At 39.7% G+C, this 19,276-nt stretch overlaps 1 protein-coding gene across 1 annotated transcript in view; it reads left to right on the top strand.

Moving 5' to 3' along the window:
* Positions 1–19,276, top strand: part of clec16a (C-type lectin domain containing 16A) — a 153,346-nt gene that overhangs the window by 11,417 nt on the left and 122,653 nt on the right. Inside the window, exons 7-9 of the mRNA XM_036589270.1 lie at positions 2,019–2,142; positions 11,753–11,927; positions 17,535–17,585. Of these exons, the coding sequence (XP_036445163.1) occupies positions 2,019–2,142; positions 11,753–11,927; positions 17,535–17,585 (350 nt within the window). The remainder of the gene's footprint in view (positions 1–2,018; positions 2,143–11,752; positions 11,928–17,534; positions 17,586–19,276) is intronic.

Below are 19,276 nucleotides of genomic sequence, written 5' to 3'. Positions count from 1 at the left end.
TTAGATGCATTGCGATGCGGATGTGGACGATTCAAAATCGATTCACAGATGTCAGTAAACGATTTTCGAAATATTTTATTTATCATGTAATGTTGATGGAACGCAAAAGGTGGAACTTGGAAGTGTGGAAGTGCAGCGCTCGGACAGTCTGTGGCGGCACGTGACAAAAACTCTACTGGAAGAGCGAGAAATCAGACCGGCAGCCTCTTCAGTAAAAGCCAGGTTAGGTCAGCAGTCACAACACAAATGTTAAGAAGAGCCATTTTGTCCTTTCAACAAAAATCAAACCACCTTTAAATGCAGCATTTTATGTCTAGTATGTCTCAGTATGTGCTGATGTCCTAGTATACGTTAAAAAATATAAACAATCTGCTTTAAGCTTTAGCTATAGCCGCTTTCCTTCCATCTCCGCCAGAAAACTTTTCCTCAAAAGTAGAGCAGCTTATTGTAAAATGTCTCTTAATGTTCGACTGTTTTACGAAGCTGAAGTCGCTTCTTATTCTCCATCTTCTTGTTCGAAATGTCCCGTTCCACCTTAAATTCTGCCTGGGGCGCCAGAATGTAAATGCGGCACCATTTAAGGTGGAACAGGGAAATCCGAAAGAAGAGAAGCTGATTTCATCTTCACAACTTTTTAGTGTTTGACAGTCTCTAGTTGCAGTTTTAACTTACCAGGAAACCAACTGCACTGTTTACAAATGCGAACAAGTCCATTCGCCTCCAAATGTTCGTCTTAAATCTCTCTCTTTGCCTTTTCGTTCGATACTAGCTAGACAAGACTGTATTGCTGTGACCCGCAGTCTGCACGCCAGTTCTGAGTCGTTGAGCGTCCAGTCTCAAAGATATTTTACTGACATAGCAATCCTTCCACTCTCTACAACGAGACCAAAACCGAAGTTACAAAAGCAAAAAAATATAAAAAAGAAAAACAGGTAAGACGGCTGTGACGTGCTGCGTGGACATCTGTTGCCACTGGATCTTATGTTACCGTAACAGCGCATTTTTATCACAGATGAGTGGCAGCAGCGTCTCATGTGCTCCAAACAAGAGCCGTGAATGAAAGTCTTCTAGTTCGCTCGCCACATCACTTCCATTTGATTTATTAATAAAAGATATTGGAAGTAAATTCATTATGGATCATTACAAATACTAGAAAAAAAAGATGCATCGAGATGCATCGATAATCATTCCATAATCGCATTGCAGCCTCTGAATCGTAATCGAATCGTGAGGTGTCTAGAGATTCCCACCCCTACCCTGCATGTATCCCTCCACCATGAATATATACATAAATATGTACAACATACATTTTTAAGGTAAAACCATCTCGAGGATCATAAAACATTTTATCTGCTAAACATAAAACATAAAATGAATAAATATAAATAATGTAAAACTAAATTAATATAAATAAAATAAAACTATTTTATCTACTGTCCAAAACCACCAGTGAACCTACACGTGTCTTCTGAGTTTATTAATGTTGATGATGAAAACACCCTGCATGTATCCCTCCACCATAAATAAATTAAAAAATAAATGGATTAAAATACATTTTAAACCAAAACCTAGCACAAAACTATCATAAAACAGTGTCTCAGGCATCAGGCAGTGAATTCATAACTGTGTCATGTAGGAACTTTCTGTGAGGGAGCTTTTAGAGGTGGACGTCTGGTTCCTATCACCACCACTGTGAACAGTTCTGACTGTAAAATGTAGCATTTCACACCAAACCACTCTGAATGACTTTGTCAGTGGCTTTCCCCTTTAATACAGTGTATTTAGTATGTCATAGCTTCTCTTTGTGGTCTCATAAACTGTAACGTCTATTACAGTCCATGCTAACTTTCCCACCAATCCCTGCCTCATACTAGTCGCTGTGACCTTGCAGCTTTCTTGATGAACGCTGATAGCTGGCGCTGCCATTACGGAGCTAAACTCACTGTTCTTGTCACATGACTCCTGCTGCATCAGCCCAAGGCTGCTTTAACGGTGGTCAATCTCATCCTGCTTTGCAGTGGATAACCAGCACATGCTGCACTACATCCGGGACAAAACGGCCGTGCCCTACTTCTCCAACCTCGTCTGGTTCATCGGCAGCCACGTCATCGAGCTGGACAAGTGTGTTCAGACGGATGAAGAGTAAGAACGCTGACTTGGGGGGTTTATTTTTGTCAAATATTTGTAATTTTGGTTATGCAATTACAAAAAAGGGACAGACGAACAATCAAGTAAAGACAAAAAACTTAAAAGGAATTTAAAAAAAATTTTAAAAAAATCAGTAATAATATTTAAGTCACTGTAATTGTTTAAGAAGTCTAAAAAGGTTCTCCTATTTATTCTACATCCTGTTTCTCCTGTAGTGCTTAAAGGGCCCATATCGAGTCATTCTCACAAGACCACCTCAATCCACATCCATAAATCTCTCATTTAATCCCGAATGAGCCCTCAGTTAATGTCATGACCTCCGTGTCATGGGGAGAAAATAACCCACTTTTTAGTCTGCGCACCTACAAAAGATGGTTCTTTAAGTGTTCTTTAGTAAAAGTAGTGGTTCTATATAGAACCATTTCATGCTTAAGAGGTTCTTTGCATGGTGAAAGTTCTGCAGATGGATGGAGAATGTCGTGTATGGTTCTGTATAGCACCAAAAAGGGGTTCTGCCATTGTTACGATGTCAAGCTTGTAAAAATAGCAGAACCATTTTTGGTGCTAAATAAAACCATATACAGCACGTTTTCCGTCCATCTGAAGAACGGTTGCACCATGCAAATTTATTTCCATGAGTTTACACAGAGCTATTGCCTTTGCTAAAGAACTCTTGAAGAGCCATCTTTAAGTGTGAACATTACCTGGATGATTTTAAAGCCCAGGATCAGATTCTTTCCTAAGTAATTGACATTTTTTTCTGATTTTAGGATAAAATGTATAGTTTAAATCAGCCTCTGGGTCTAAAAGATTAAAAGTGTTCACAAGAACTATTTTCAAAAAGGTTCTGTATTGAACAATTTACTGCACATTCTCCATCAATCTGAAGAACCCTTTCACCATGCAAAGAACCATTTCAACGTGACGTGGTCCTGTATACTCGCAGTTCTAGTTAAGTCAAAGTTTATTTATATTGCGCTTTTTACAACAGGGGTTGTCTCAAAGCAGCTTTACAGAAAAATCCGGGTCTGAGCCCCCATGAGCGTCGCCAGTGGCAAGGAAAAACTCCCTAAGAGCAAAAGGAAGAAACCTTGAGAGGAACCAAGACTCAGAAGGGGAACCCATCCTCCTCTGGACCACACCGGATAGCAAACAGTGTTAGTATAAAATATTAGAATACAAAACGGAGAAAAAAAAGGTGGAGCAATGGTTCATTAGATAGTTTGAGTTTATGCAGCAGCAGCAAGAGGGTCAGTTCATGCTGGTGAGGATTGTACAGCGTTGTACAGCGAGAAGCTCCATGCTGGTCAAGCCGGTCCAGAAGGCTGGCGAGCAGTGGCACCCGATCAAGGCAGAAGAGGCAACAGCATCAGACGCACAGGATGGGCAGCTGTTCAACTCGGCAAAGAAAAGGAAACACACAGAGAGTCAGTTCTGTAAAGAGTGACTGATCACAGATTAACAGAGCAGCAGAGACTCCGGCAGGTCTAGATATTACAGCCTCACTAGAATGGAGAAACCAGAAAGGTCGTGAGGCTCCCTGAGAGGTCGGCGCCCCTCCACTCCACCGTCAGCAAGTCTGAGTGAGTGAGTGAGAGCAGCGGGACGACAGCACCAACACTCCCAGTTTACCATCATACTCTATGACCATGAACCCCAGATCAGCACCTTTTATCTAACAGGGAAAACTAATTACCAAAGGCTCCACTAAACAAGTGGGTTTTTATCCTAGACTTAAAGACTGAGGCTGTGTCTGAGTCCCGAACACTGACTGTATGATTATTCCAAAGCTGGGGGGCTTTGTATGAGAAGCCTCTCCCCCCTGATGTAACTTTATTAATTCTAGGTACTAATAGTTCTAAATAGGACCATTACCTTTACGTAAGAACCTTTGAAGAACCATCTTTTTTATGTGTGTAGGGTTTAGTAGATAATGTACAATAAAGACTGGCGCAACAAAATGAGATTAAAGCCAAACAGATATATTTTCTCTCTTTTTTTTTGTTGCTTCTTTGTAACCATCTGTCTTTGAAATTAACATGGACATTTCAATCAACGCTTTAATCAACAGAAGAGAAATAGCTCACTTCAGGGTGGCTGAGGCTGAAACAACAAACACACAGCAGACTAACCACCCAAAACTTTCTTAAACAATCCAAAACAAAATGACAAGAAAATACAAACGTCTTCCCAGCTCCCCGTGGAAGAGAGATCAGAATAAACAGGAGAGAGGAGGTCAGAATAAACAGCACGCAACCCTACAACTCCTCCAAGTCATACAATCCTAAACAGATGGTTCTTCACGGGTTCTTTAGTAAAGAAAATCTAGATAGAGCCATAAACATGTAAAGAACACTTTGGGTCTTTGCATCTTTAAAGAGTTCTTCAGAGTGATGGAGAGTGTTTTATATGGTTCTATATAGAATCTTTTTGAAAAGGGTTCTGTAAAGTGGAAAAAAGGGTTCTTCTAAAGTTACAGGCTTGACATCGTAACAGTAGAAGAACCTTTTTTAAAGAGGGTTCCATATAGGACCAAAAAGGGATTTCCTGTTACAGGTTTGATGTCGTAAAAATAGAAGAACCTTTTTTAAAAAAGGTTCTATATAGCACCACAAAGGGTTCTTCTATTGTTACAGGCTTGACATCATAACAATAGAAGAACCTTTTTTGAAAAGGGTTCCATATAGCACCACAAAGGGTTCTTCTGTGTTTACAGGCTTGACATCATAACAATAGAAGAACCTTTTTTGAAAAGAGTTCTATATAGTACCAAAAAAGGTTCTTCTATTGTTACAGGCTTGACATCATAACAATAGAAGAACCTTTTTTGAAAAGGGTTCTATATAGCACCACAAAGGTTTCTTCTATTGTTACAAGCTTGACATTGTCTGTCAGTCTGAAGAACCATTTAACAATCCAGAGAACCCGTTAATCATGCACAGGGTTCTTTGAGTGTTCATGGTTCTATATAGAACTGTTTGCTTTACTAAAGAACCCTTGAAGAACCATCATTTCTAAGTGTGTAGTTAGCATCATTGTAAGTTCAGGCCCTCCAAAAGCACTTTGATAGACCCACAGCTTTTCAGTAATGTGCAGTAAGTAGTTCACAGTGGCGTTTATCTAGAAGACAGTGATTACACGGCTAATCTGACGAAGATTGAAGAGCTTTTTAAAAGCCCAGACTGCTGTGTTTGAGGTGGTCTGTCGCCAGAGGTGGGCTGTCGCCACACTTGAGCGCCCCGGGCAGCTACTGCTCATTAGGCCAAGGTTTTTCAACATTACGTCATAGTCAGAGACCAACCGCGAAGTACAATCGGGCCAACGCCCCGCACGGCGTGTGGGCCATCCCGAAACCCCAGAATGTAAACTAAACAGAAATGATGAAAGGCAGACCACAGATTTAAATGGAGGTGATATTTAAGCAATAGAACACGAGAGGGAGTGCGTTATCACGAAATAACACACTCCTCCAGTGTTCTACTGCTTTTATACAACAGGTAAATAAATAAAGTAATAAATTAAAAAACTGGGCCGTGAACGCGGCGTTTAATATGTTTTAATGTTCGCAGTTTATAGCAAATTATAGTTCCTTAACGAGCAGCTTGTTGCCACGTCAGAGTAACGAACTCCGCTCACTCGTCTGCTGTAAGACTCGCCTTTTGAAGTGCAGACTGAGCCATAAAACTGCTGCAATATCAAGTTCAGCTCAGTTTTGTCAGTTTTTGCCAGATCAGTATTAATGTTGTTTTGTTCCAGCCAGTCTGTAAAGCATCTTACAGCCTGTTTAGTTTGGCGAATGGTGTTGGGTTCATTTCTGGCAGATTCCAGGTTGTTTAGCTGTTCTTCTGTCTCAGCTGCCGACTGAAAAGCTGCTCAGTGGTGATGACAGTTTGGGAATTTAGTGTCGTCTCATCTTCAGAGTCTGACCAAATCGGCTGTCGGTCAAATGTGATCTTAAAAGTGTCCATTTTCTGTTTGTCTGTCAAAGTCGTTGCTTAGCAACAGCGTCTCAGTGGAGTGATACAGTGTTTGTGAAAAACTTGTGATGTTATGGCGAAATAACAGCACAGTTAGAACACTTCTCAACCAATGAGCTCGCGTGGTCGGAGCTAACTGTTGTATAATAATGAAGAATAGTGCTACACTGTACACTAAAAGACTTTAAAAGACTAAAGTCTGACAGTCTCTCTCATCTAAAGACAGCGTCACAGTTTTTAGTCACAGATTATGATTTTGCAAAGACTGGGAATCTTGCAGTGTCACTATTTGCAAGACTGCAACTAGATTTTTGAGATTATTTCCCATCATGCACCTGGTGGAAACTTACAGGCAGATAAACAGTTTTCCTTCCACTCTGTAGGGGTACAGATGGGAAGATACGCTGGCTGGGCGTGTAAAGATCTGAGGCTCAGAGCTGTTCAGTGTAGAACTGTACACTCTGGCAGATCATCACCCAGAATTTCAGTTAACCTGTAAAATGTGCAGCTACTTTTTTTAATTTGACCTAAAGATTTACACGTCAGCAAAACATGCAGCGATTCAGCATCACTGATTGGGTGTTTATTAACTAAACTGTAAAAAACAAACAAAATAAGAAACCGCCGTAACAGAACATCGATGACTCTTCAGTAATGCCGTTCTTAAAGTCCTCTGTGCTTTTCAGGTGTTACACTCAGAGCACCTGAAATATTAAAACAGCCAGTTTACATTTTTAAGTTAATATGATTTTTGTATTAAAGTGAAGCAGATTTGTCTTTTTTACAGAGATTTCAGGCTCTCGCGCATGCGTCTCTCTCCCTCTCTCTCCCTCTCCCTCTCTCTCTCTCTCTCTCTCTCTCTCTCTCTCTGTCTCTCTCTCTCTCACGCTCTTCTCTCTCTCTCTCTCTCTCTCTCTCTCTCTCTCTCTCTCTCTCTCTCTCTCTCTCCTCTCTCTCTCCTCTCTCTCTCTCTCTCTCTCTCTGTCTCTCTCTCCTCTCTCTCTCTCTCTCTCTCTCTCACTCTCTTTCTTCTCTCTCTCTCTCTCTGTCTCTCTCTCTCTCACTCTCTTTCTTCTCTCTCTCTCTCTCTCTGTCTCTCTCTCTCTCTCTCTCTCTCTCTCTCTCTCTCTCTCTCTGTCTCTCTCTCTCTCACTCTCTTTCTTCTCTCTCTCTGTCTCTCTCTCTCTCACGCTCTCTTCTTTCTCTCTCTCTCTCTCTCTCTCTCTCTCTCTCTCTCTCTGTCTCTCTCTCTTCTCTCTCTCTCCTCTCTCTCCTCTCTCTCTCTCTCTCTCTCTCTCTCTCTGTCTCTCTCTCCTCTCTCTCTATCTCTCTCTCTCTCTCTCTCTCACTCTCTTTCTTCTCTCTCTCTCTCTCTCTGTCTCTCTCTCCTCTCTCTCTCTCTCTCTCTCTCTCTCTCTCTCTCTCTCTTACTCTCTTTCTTCTCTCTCTCTGTCTCTCTCTCTCTCACGCTCTCTTCTCTCTCTCTCTCTCTCTCTCTCTCTCTCTCTCTCTGTCTCTCTCTCTTCTCTCTCTCTCCTCTCTCTCTCTCTCTCTCTCTCTCTCTCTCTCTCTCTCTCTCTCTATCGTGCTCTTGGGCACGTCACTGTTTGCATGAGCCAAGGCTTAAAACTTACAGTAATATTAAACAAGGTTGATTTTGTCGCAGCGTCAGGACGAGAAAAATGCTGATTTAAGACCGCCGTCCTGACCACCTCACACTAAACGATCGAGATGATGCGAGCGCGACGCGACTCTAGCAGGATTTTATTCCAACATTGGAAATTTGTGTGCGACAGTGAAATCGTTTGAAAAGTCTTTTGGTGTGAGGCCAGAATAAGTTCTGGGGTAAAACAGTGCCGTAATCGTAATAACAATCACTATAAACAGTGTTCGCCTAATTTAGTAGGTCAGTTCTGCACTGCAGACAAGCTTGTTTTGGCAGTTATTTCACTTGTGGTGGAATCACATTTGGAGCTCTAAGTTAGCAGTAAACCATTCAGTAAACCAGCTAAACCATGAAAATAAGCTGCAAAAAAAGATATTAAAACATTGCTGCTATCTGGGTACCTAAAAATCCAGTCAGACTAACCGTTCTCATCTAAGATAACACTACAGCACATCCGTCTCATTTTAGTAGGGTAACAGGATGTGTTCATAAGGCTACATGACACCTACATAAGCTCATCACAACAGCTGACATAACCCTATATAAATGTTTATTAATACTGTTTCCAATAGGTATCATTCACTAGAACAGTGACATCTGCCAATTTTGATCAAAGTTAGCCAAAGTAGCCTTTATGACAGATGATGCCTGTTGGAGTAAGCTTTTATAAACAATTATGTAGGGTATTGTCAGCTGCCATGATGAGCTTATGTAGGTGTCATGTGGCCTTATGAACAGAGCCCTACAGCAAAGTGTCACCAAAAGAAATAATGTGTAATATAAATGTATAAACTATTTGTTGCAAAATGAAAACTGGATTGTTTTGGTTAAAAATTTAAATCAAACAAACATACTTAAAATGGTCAGTTATGAAATGTAAAATGATTGTTTTTAGCCCGAGTGTTGGCATACAACATTAAACTTTAAATTTCATAAAAGAGGAGAATTGTTTTTCCGTAATATGGAGTTTCTTGCAATGCAGTGGTCGTCTTTTCCAACGCAAGGCTATGAGACAGTTCTTTAAACCTCTCTGACTCCTTGGAACCACTTCGTCATATTCTTTATTTCATAACTTTCGAATTTCATAAGCTACGTTCAAAAGGTGGGTGTAATATGAGAGCTGTAACTGTTCTCTTTCCAGTCAAATAGATGAGTAATATAATTTTAAACCCTTATAATAAAAGAAGCTGAACTGAACTGAAAGTTGACCGCCCACCAAATCTGAGCTATAAACTGGATCTCAGATGGCGTCTCTTCAGTGATCTGCTCTGTAAAAAAAATCTTTTATTAAAAAAAAAAATACAAAGATTTTTGGCTTTCAGCAGTAAATTGTAAGCATATGACATTATGTTTATGATAATAAATCACATTTTCTGTTATTTTAGGGGAGCTTTTACAAAAATACACCAACGCTTTACATTTGATTCAAGCAGTTACTGAATAATTTGCCTTAGGAGTTGGGCATGTAAATTCAGATGGAAAAACCAAAATATACCCTGAAGAATAACTGGCTAATTCAGTATTAGTTGATAAATCGTCTGTACTTCTCTTTAAAACAGTATTCCTTTAAACTAAACTAGTGGCATGTGTTCATTGTGCCAGCTCACTTGTTGTTCCAAGTTTAAACACTAGGTGGCAGTGCAGGCCAGGCAATATGATGCGTAGCTCTGTGGCCTGTTCAGTTGGCAGCGCCTGGTGTTTGTTGGGTAAAAACGCGGCAGTGTTGTGTAAGAACCGCAGTGCTGTTATTTATACACACTGTTGTTTATTAGAGCCAGTTTTCTCAACCAAATAAGAGATTTTAGGTTAACCCAACACAAATGTGACTCGTTTGGTCCAGTTTCTCAGACCCAGATTAAGCCTTAGCCTAGACTGGGGTTTTAACTCCATTACACCTTTACTAGACAGTCAGGCTCAGTGCACACTTTAAGACACATTTGACAACAAATCTCTTTAATTTAGTTATAATTAGTTATTACTATCAGTTGTAATTAAAATATTACGTCTCTTTTGAATTTGTTTTCAGTTTGATCTGTCGCTGCATTAGATTTTAGTCGAATACTCATGATTTCTAAGTTAGTGTCAACTAACTTTACCTGTCTGGAAAGCATTTTGAGCTGCCATGGTATAAAAAGTGTTTTATGAATAAAGATTATTATTATTATTATTATTATTATTCAATGATGAAACATGATTGACATTGCACTTTTGCAATTTTAGACCAAGCCTACACCCTTAAAAAGGTGATTCTTCAAGAGTTCTTTAATAAAGAAAATGGTTTTACATAGAACCATGTACACTCAAAGAACCCTTTGCATGATTAAGGGGTTCTTTGCATGGTGAAAGGGTTTTTCTGATTGATTGAGAATGGGTTGTATATGGTTCTATATAGCACCAAAAAAGGTAGGTAGAACCCTTTTCAAAAAGCTTCTATATAGAACCATCTACAGCACATTCTGAAGAACCCTTACACAATGCAGCGAACCCTTTTATCATGCAAATGCTGGAAAAAACAACACAAAACTGAGCACAGACAGACAGACAGACGGACAGACAGGTATCAGCATGCATGGCTGTGTTAGTGTGCCGTGGTGTCACTTCCTCGGCCGTATGTGTGTCTGGTTGGATGTCCTGCACTGCCGTTGCGATGTGAAGAACTCAGTGTGGTTCTAGATTCCTCCTGAAACCACACTGTGTTCTTCATACTGCAGACGACACTGAGGGTCATCCAACCAGATACACACGTGGCCGTGTTAGCGTGCTGTGATGTCACTCCTTCGGTCATGTGTATTTGATTGGATGTCCCTCAGTGCTGTTTACAGTATGAAGAACACAGCGCTTTGCATGATTAAAGGGTTCTTTGAATTGTGAAAAGGTTCTTCAGATTGATGGAGAATGTCTTGAATATGTTTCTATATAGAACCTTTTTGAACGTGGTTCTGTATAGCACCAAAAAGCGTTCTTCTATTGTTACACGTCTCTTAAAGATAGTTCCTCAAGGGTTCTTTAGTAAACAAAATGGTTCTACATAGAATTGTGAACTCTCAGAGAACCCTTTGCACGAATAAGAGGTTCTTTGCATGGTGAAAGGATTTCTCACATTAATTGAGAATGGCTTGTATGTGGTTCTACATAGCACCAAAAAGGGTTCTTCTATTGCTACAAGCTTGACATCGCAACAATAGAAGAACCCTTTTCAAAAAGCTTCCAAATAGAACCATCTACAGCACATTCTGAAGAGCCCTTACATGATGCAAAGAACCCTTTTTATCATGCAAAGGGTTCTTTGAGTGTTCATGGTTCTATATAGATGTCACTTCCTTGGTCGTATGTGTGCCTGGTTGATGCCCCTCAGTGCCGTTTGCAGTATGAAGAACACGGTGCTTTGCATGATTAAAGGGTTCTTTGAGTTGTGAAAAGGTTCCTCAGATTGATGGAGAACGTCTTGAATGTACTATAATACTTCTACTATATAGAACCTTTTTGAAAGTGGTTCAATATAGCACCAAAAAGGGTTCCTTTATTCTTAAAACACTCTTAAAAATGGTTCCTCTAGGGTTCTTTAGTAAAGAAAATGGTTCTATATAGAACCGTGAACTCTCAAAGAACCCTTTGCATGATAAAGGGGTTCTTTGCACGGTGAAAGTGTTTTTCAGATTGATCGAGAATGGCTTGTACATGGTTCTACATAGCACCAAAAAGGGTTCTTCTATTGTTCAAAAACATCTACACCACACTCTCCATCAATCTGAAGAACACTTTGCATGATTAAAGGGTTTTTGCATCATGAAAGGGTTCTTTGAGTGTTCATGGTGCTATTTAGAACCATGTTCTTTACTGAAGAACCCTTGAAGAACCATCATTTTTAAGTATGTAGCGTAACCAGTGTCCACCAAACTGGCACCAAAGGTCAGAGTCTTTTGCAGTTTGTACCGTGTTTTAAATGCGTTTCCTCCATCAGGCATAAAAACAAAGGGAAGTTGAGTGACCTGGTTGCAGAGCACCTGGACCACCTTCACTACCTGAACGACATCCTCATCATCAACTGTGAGTTCCTCAATGATGTGCTGACGGACCACCTGCTCAACCGTCTCTTCCTGCCCCTCTACGTCTACTCGCTGGTCAGCCAAGAGCAGGTGAGAACTGGCCAAGAACACACCCACTGTGAGCATTTTATATTGTTATTCCTGAGGCTGTGAAAAAAAATTAAGATTATACAACAGTTAGTTCCGGCCACGCAAGCTGATTGGTTGAGAAGTGTTCTAAGCATGCTGTTATCGTTCTTTTTATTCTTTTTATTTCTTTTATTAGTATTTTTTTTATTAATTTTATTATTGTCAATTTGTCTTACAGCAGCTGAGACAGAAGAACAGCTAAACAACCTGGAATCAGCCAGAAATGAACCCAACACCATTCGCCAAACGTGTAGTCTGATCTTCAGAGTCTGACCAAATCAGACTGAGCTCTAAAACTGCTGCAATATCAAGTTCAGCTCAGTTTTGTCAGTTTTTGCCAGATCAGTATTAATGTTGTTTTGTTCCAGCCAGTCTGTAAAGCATCTTACAGCCCATTTAGTTTGGCGAATGGTGTTGGGTTCATTTCTGGCTGATTCCAGGTTGTTTAGCTGTTCTTCTGTCACAGCTGCCGACTGAAAAGCTGCTCAGTGGTGATGACAGTTTGGGAATTTAGTGTAAGGAGCTGGAGAACGAACTGCCGGCTGTGCAGCGAGTGGGCGGAGCTCGTTACTCTGATGTAGCAACAAGCTGCTCGTTAAGGAACTATAATTTGGTGAAGGAACTGCGAACATTAAAACATATTAAACGCCGCGTTCACGGCCCAGTTTATTAATTTATTACTTTATTTATTTAACTGTTGTATTAAAGCAATAGAACACTCGAGGAGTGTGTTATCGCCAATAACATCACGGCTGTGATCAAATCAGAGCCGATGTATACACACTCAGAACAAAGGTACAGTGTGTACATATTCTTCATCTTCTAGATGATGTATGTTCGTATTTTCAGGTAAAGCGGTGCGATGTTTAAAAAAAAAAAGCCGCGGTATGAAGTTTGAGTTTTACGTTAACGTCGTGTCTTCTTCTGTGAGTTTATTGGCTGGTTGCAAAGCAGAAATCCGATTACTGACTAATGTAGACCAGGAGTTTTTATCTGATTACTCAAGTGCATGTAAACGTGTTGATAGGATTTCTGACAAAATCTGATTTTCTGCGGTTATCGGATTATTGAGTGCATGTAAACGCGCTCACTGAGCTCATCAGTACGACCCATTCTACTGCCAGGGTTTGTGTATCGATGGGTGTGGCTGAAACACCTGAACTCAGTGATTAGGAGGAGTGTCCCAGTACTTTTGTCCATATAGTGTCGTTTGTACCTCGATGAACGAAAAATGTGTCCGCACATCCTAATTTCTGCCAAGCAGCCCTTACTGAGAAAAGGAAATAGACACTCTGAGCAAAGAAGCTGCTCCTTTTCTCAGAACACTAATTGTGCTTAGGATTGTTTGGATGCTGCAAAGCAGAAAATGATAAACCTTCTGAGACAGAAGTTTGGAAGCGAGCGTGGCTGCATATTTCCTGGAAAAACTGAAAGCGAAGTCTCCTAAAAAGAATGGAGAAGCTGCCAAAAATACAAAAAAATTGTATTATATTTAGTTGTTGAGGGTTCTGTGTAATTCTCTGTTACTGTTTTCTGCTTTTGTTCCTGATGCTGAAAAATGCATGACTTGTATTTGGTCATTTTGGCTAGAAATTAAATAAATGAAGGAGGGTTGTGCACAGTACTTTGTAAAAGGCAGTTTGCTGTCATTTTCATGCTGAGAAATCTTTAACTGATGTTATTGAAAGGAATTTGTTGAAGAAAAAAATGCTGTAAAACATGCTATGCCTACACAGTGTTTCCATGAGGCCAATGGTGCGTTCAGATATCATCTTTATCAGCGAACACTTGAACTTTTAACGTGTGGATTGGACCAGATTTGTTGACCTGCAGATATGTTTGCACTTAGAGCTGAAATGAGTAATACATTTTGCTCCAGTATGACATGCCATATGCGCTTTGAGCAGAATAGTAGGTCTAAGTAATAATTATTACTATTTTCGTCATTTACACCACCCACACATTCTGGTGTCTTTCCATTTTCCTTGGGTCTTGGACTGTTCTGTGGTTTGTGGGGTGGTTCGATATTGCGGTAAATTACTCAGTACTGACTACTGTGCTCAAAGCAAGCTGTCCTATTCGAATGCAATTCTAATGACAAACAAGAAGGTTGCTGTAAATTACAGGTTTTAACATGTTAACGTGGACGCTTTCACATATACCAGTGTGATGTTGATGTAAATGATTAACTGTTAACTAATTAACAGTTATTTGACCAGTATAAATGTACATTTAATTTGATTTATTTTTAATATATGACTTCAGTTATTAAAGAATTCAATATTTGTTCATTTTAGTATATATTTGTTAACCCTTTATACCCCACGAGAAGTTTAGGACACTTCTGGATTCCTGGCAGTCAATTTAAACTATACATTTTATCCGAAAACAAGGAAAAATTGTCAATTACTTAAGGATGGATCTGATTCCAGGCCATAAAAATCATGCCACAACCAAGATGGTGCTAAAAAAAAATAAATAGGGTTCTTATAGGGGCCTTTAGTAAATGCAGTGGTTCTATTGAGAACCATTTCATGCTTAAATGCATGGAAATAAATTTGCATGGTGAAATGTGTTGTATATGGTTCTGTGTAGCACCAATGAGAGTTCTTCTATTATTACAAGCTTGGCATCGTGACTATGGCAGAACACTTCCTCTGTCAATCTGAAGAACCACTTCACCAGCCTGAAATGGTTCTAAATAGAACCACTGCCTTTACTAAAGGCCTTTAACCCTAACCCTAACCCTAGATCTTTTTTTAAGGGTGTAGCTGAAGGCTGAACACAGCCGTTCTCCCCGCTGCGATTTCCAGCTCACCACTTTTCTCTGAAAGACTGAGGGAAGTTAGTCAAAGATATTTAAGTAGTAAAGAAAGTTTAAACATTTTTTCAGCCTGTGTTCGGAGAACGCTTGCTCGGAGAAAGTGTTTTTTTCTGTAAAAGCTCCCCTCAAATTAACTTCTTCAGCTCCTTGGGACCACCGGTGGCTCCAAAACGCACTTTGTCATGTTCTTCATAACTTTCATATTTCATAAGCTACATTCTAAAGGTGGGGGTCGTATGAGAGCTGTAACTGTCTTCTTTCCAGTCAAATAGATGGGTGATTTTTAAACCCTTATAATAAAAGAAGCTGAACTCAGTTTTTTTTTGTTCTACTGAAAGTCGACTCATTTTTCCACAAATCTGAGCTACAAACTATAAACAGATGGTGTCTTTTCAGTGATCTGCTCTGGAAAAATCATTTTTATAAAGTAATACAAAGAGCGTCTAAGTTTTTTGGCTTTCAGCAGTAAATTGTAAGCAAACAGCAATATGTTTGATCATAAAACACATGTATTGTTAATTTGAGGAGAACTTTTACCAAAAAAAAATTATTTATATAAATAAATAAAAATGTACATTTACTTCATGCAGTTACTGAATAACTTGCCTTATGATTTGGTCATGTAAATTCACATGGAAAAACCTAAATATACCCTGGTGAATAAGACAATGTGTTTGATGATCATAAACATAATGTCATATGCTTACATTTTGCTGCTGAAAGCCAAAAATCTTAGACACTCTTTGTATTTCTTTATAAAAATAATTTTTACAGAGCAGATCACTGAAGAGACGCCATCTGTTTATAGTTTATAGCCCAGATTTGTGGAAAAATGGGTCGACTTTCAGTAAACAAAAAAATTGTGAGTTCAGCTTCTTTTATTATAAGGGTTTAAAATTACATCACCCATCTATTTGACTGGAAAGGGGACAGTTACAGCTCTCATACGACCCCCACCTTTAGAATGTAGCTTATGAAATATGAACGTTATGAAGTAAAGAATATGATGAAGTGTGTTTTGGAACCACCGGTGGTCCCAAGGAGTTAAAGAGATTAAATAAAGTTTGAAGCTTGTAAATATCACTTTTTACTTTTTGTATTTCAGTTTTTAAAGCTTGAATTGAAAGCCTGTCTTTTATTGTTGTCTTTTTATTGCTTTCTGCTAACCTGCTCAGCCTGCTCCAGTGAGGGCAAAAGATATACAGTTATGTGAAAATGTGAAGTATAAACCAGTTAATGAGAGCCTGTTAGCAGCATCCGGTGATGTTCAACTGGCTGTTCGTCATCTGGTTGAAAGTTATGTGCACAGATTTTAACAGTAACAACGTTCCCGTTCCCGTTCTCTGTCTCTGCGCTTTCGTGAGAGATTTATGTTTCTAACATTCCCGTTCTTGCCAGAGTTTCAGTTTTACTTGGCTGTAATGAGGAAAAAACTGCGTGATCTCCCAGAAATGCCTCGGAGGCAGTTTAATGGGATGTGAAACGCTAACTTAACAAGGAATCGCTTTTTCCGCGACTCGGCCAAAACAGTAATGAACAACACCGGTGTTGCCAAATTAGGTGGGTTCCAGCCACAATGGAGGGGTTTTGGTTGATTTCTGGAGTAAAAGTGTTTCCTTACTAAAGAACTCTTGAAGAACCATCTTTTTTTAAAGGGGTATAGGTCCTGTGCTGTAAGACATGCAACCAAAATGAATGCTGATGAGTGTCAGAGATGGCTTCAGTGACTTGGATCAGAGATGCAGGTGGTAGAACTGCAGCAAACTACTGTTATTTGGAATCAGACGTCTCAGTAACTGGTTTAAAATGAAGGATTTCATCTACTGTGAAACTTAGAACTGTTCTGTAGAACTTCACCAACATAACTGCATCATACTTACTGTCTGCAGATGGTAATTATGTCTTAGGAACTGACTCATAACCTTTGTTTGTCTTTTTTTAGCTTGCAAACTTTTTGCTTAGTCAGCAAAATGAGTCAGACTAGTTCTTCTTGTGTGAATTTCTGAGCCAGCGTCCTGTACGAGTCTCATGTCTTTTAAAGCCTGCCTTGTGTTTGTACAGCTTATAAAGATTCATATTTTGTGTGTTTATGTATGTATATTTATTATGCTACTTACTGAGTAATGTAACAATTAACCTCATGATTAATTGAGGTTTAAAATAGGCCAAATGATAAAAGATGTGTTTAATTCAACAATAACAAGCCATACAGAGCCTTTCAGAGGTTCCAAGATACTTCATTGGCGAAAGATGCCTTTAAAAACACATTAAAGGGGTGTATTAAGCGCAAAATTAGCTGTGCACAGCGTTCCGCTCGTCATAGATGTAGTCAATCGGCCGAGAAATGTTTGGTAACGAACTGCAAGCCATACTGTGTCCTAAACCACATTTACAAGTCTGCAGCATCATAACGAAGACCTGTTGTTTGAGAGAAGTTCTGGGGATGTATGTACAGAAAAGATTTGGGTGACTATTGACTTCTAGTGTTAGCAGTGCTAGCCTTGTAGTAGAACATTGGAATATTTGGTTCTTCGCCAAACAGTTCCTTTAAAGACACTGTGTGGCAAGAAATGCATTACGTAAGCGTGTCTGTCGGGCTGCTTACTACTGTAAGAGGAATTTTAAATATGCATTATCATTTTTTCTTTTATAGCCATATGATGTAATGCAGCTGAGTTATCTTGATCACTGCTTTGTTAATCAGACAGAAAGTTAATTTCATGTTATCCTGTTTTGTCTTTCAGTGTGAAGATCGCAAGATCAACCCTCAGGTGTCACTCTACCTGCTCTCCCAGGTATGCAGCCATACATACATGCTCTGTAATAACAGCTGGAGACTGCTCATTCCCAAGAACAGCCGTCAGCTAGATTTCTGCTTCTGTGAAGAGATTAAGATCTTTTAATCTGTTTATAGAATCCGCTGGTGTAATGAAAGGGGTTTTGGACCTTTGAACATTTTCTCAGAAGAGCAGCTGGGGCTGTTCCTTCTTTCATATCAGAGCCTCAGCCTTTAGCTTAGCTGGGAGTTTTTACCACATCCTTACAAAAAGATTCTTAAGGAACAAGTTTTATTACAATGTGCAAGGGAGCGTCTGCACACGCCACTCCTACAGCTTTATACCCTTCCATTGAAGCCAAAGCTCCCGTGTCATTATGAACAAAGAATGATGTATGATATGCAACGTTTTAAGGTGTGGCTGCGTTACAAGTTTCTACGTTATCACTTCACATTTCTTGGCTGTTTTTGTGATAAAATTTCTTTTAAAGTCTTGATGTTTTAAAGTGCGTACTAGACCCTGGGACCATTGAAAGGGCTGAGGGTGGGTTGAGGATTAAATTTTTTTAAATATTTTACAGTTACTTCATTTTGAACAAGTCTGCATTTGAAACCTTAACCTGCGATTTAAACCTTAACCCGGGCTTTAATGTTGATTGCTGGATTTGTCAGTATAAACAAACAGCAACAATATTTTTTCTTGACGCTAATCACTTGATACTTATCTGTACTTTTACTTTCTTCCATTTCGAGTGAAAACTAGCAGACCGGCTCTGGCAGGAAAGAAGGAATTCAGACGTTTAAACAGTCTGTTGTTAGACATTGAAATATTTTAAATACAAATGCTCTCTATGTTGCAGTTTTACAGTAAAGTAGAGGTCTGCAGTCCCACAGGACCCGCCACAATGTCTTGCAGCGCGGAACTAATTTCCAGGGGGTAACCAGCCCCCTGCAGGCGGGAGCTGGAATAAGCACTCGTGAAGAGAAATCCTACAAATGAATGAACAGCCTAAATAAAGTAGAATGATCACTAAATCATATATAAACTATGTAAAATCATAACGGTAAAACAGTTAAAATGAATGAAGTCATTCTAAAGAGCCGTGAAGCAGCCGATCACGTGAACAGGCAGATTCTCGTAGCTCACAGAGACGGTGGAGCCTTCAGTCCGACGGCCACAGCTGCCCAGCAAAACACCAAAAATAACCGTTCTGTGGTTTAATTCCTGCTCTGTGTTTCCTGGTAATAAATGGCGTTTGGTGAAGTTACTCAGTGAGCCTGATGGCCATGACTGCTGTGTAGAGAATAATGTGTTTAATAGTGAATGTGAATAGACTGTGTCAGATATTGGATGGCAGTTCAGCTTGATGAAACAGCACGGGACAAAACATTTCGGTTGCGGGTGGGAGCGGGACAAATGATTCCGATTTTCAGCAGGAGCGGGATGAAATCTTGCGGCATCGGGTGGGAGCGGGACTGAAAATCAGGAACAGCAAAGCCTCCATAATAGACCCTTTTTTGCACACTTCAGTATTCGAAACAGCAGAAGTTGTCATAGTAGGGAAGACATTCCTATTATGCTGTTTGCGTAATTTTTCGACAAATGAAGTTCCTTTGGTAGAGAGGTTTTCATTTTCAGGGAGGGGCGAGCTTTAGCACCAAAGTAACTGAACATGGTCATGTTAGTCAGCTTAGATAGGAACTGGTCAT

The sequence above is a fragment of the Colossoma macropomum genome, unplaced genomic scaffold (genome assembly GCF_904425465.1).
Source record: "Colossoma macropomum unplaced genomic scaffold, Colossoma_macropomum, whole genome shotgun sequence".
Taxonomy (NCBI): Eukaryota; Metazoa; Chordata; class Actinopteri; order Characiformes; family Serrasalmidae; genus Colossoma; species Colossoma macropomum.
This window is presented reverse-complemented; position numbering and strand designations above follow the sequence as displayed.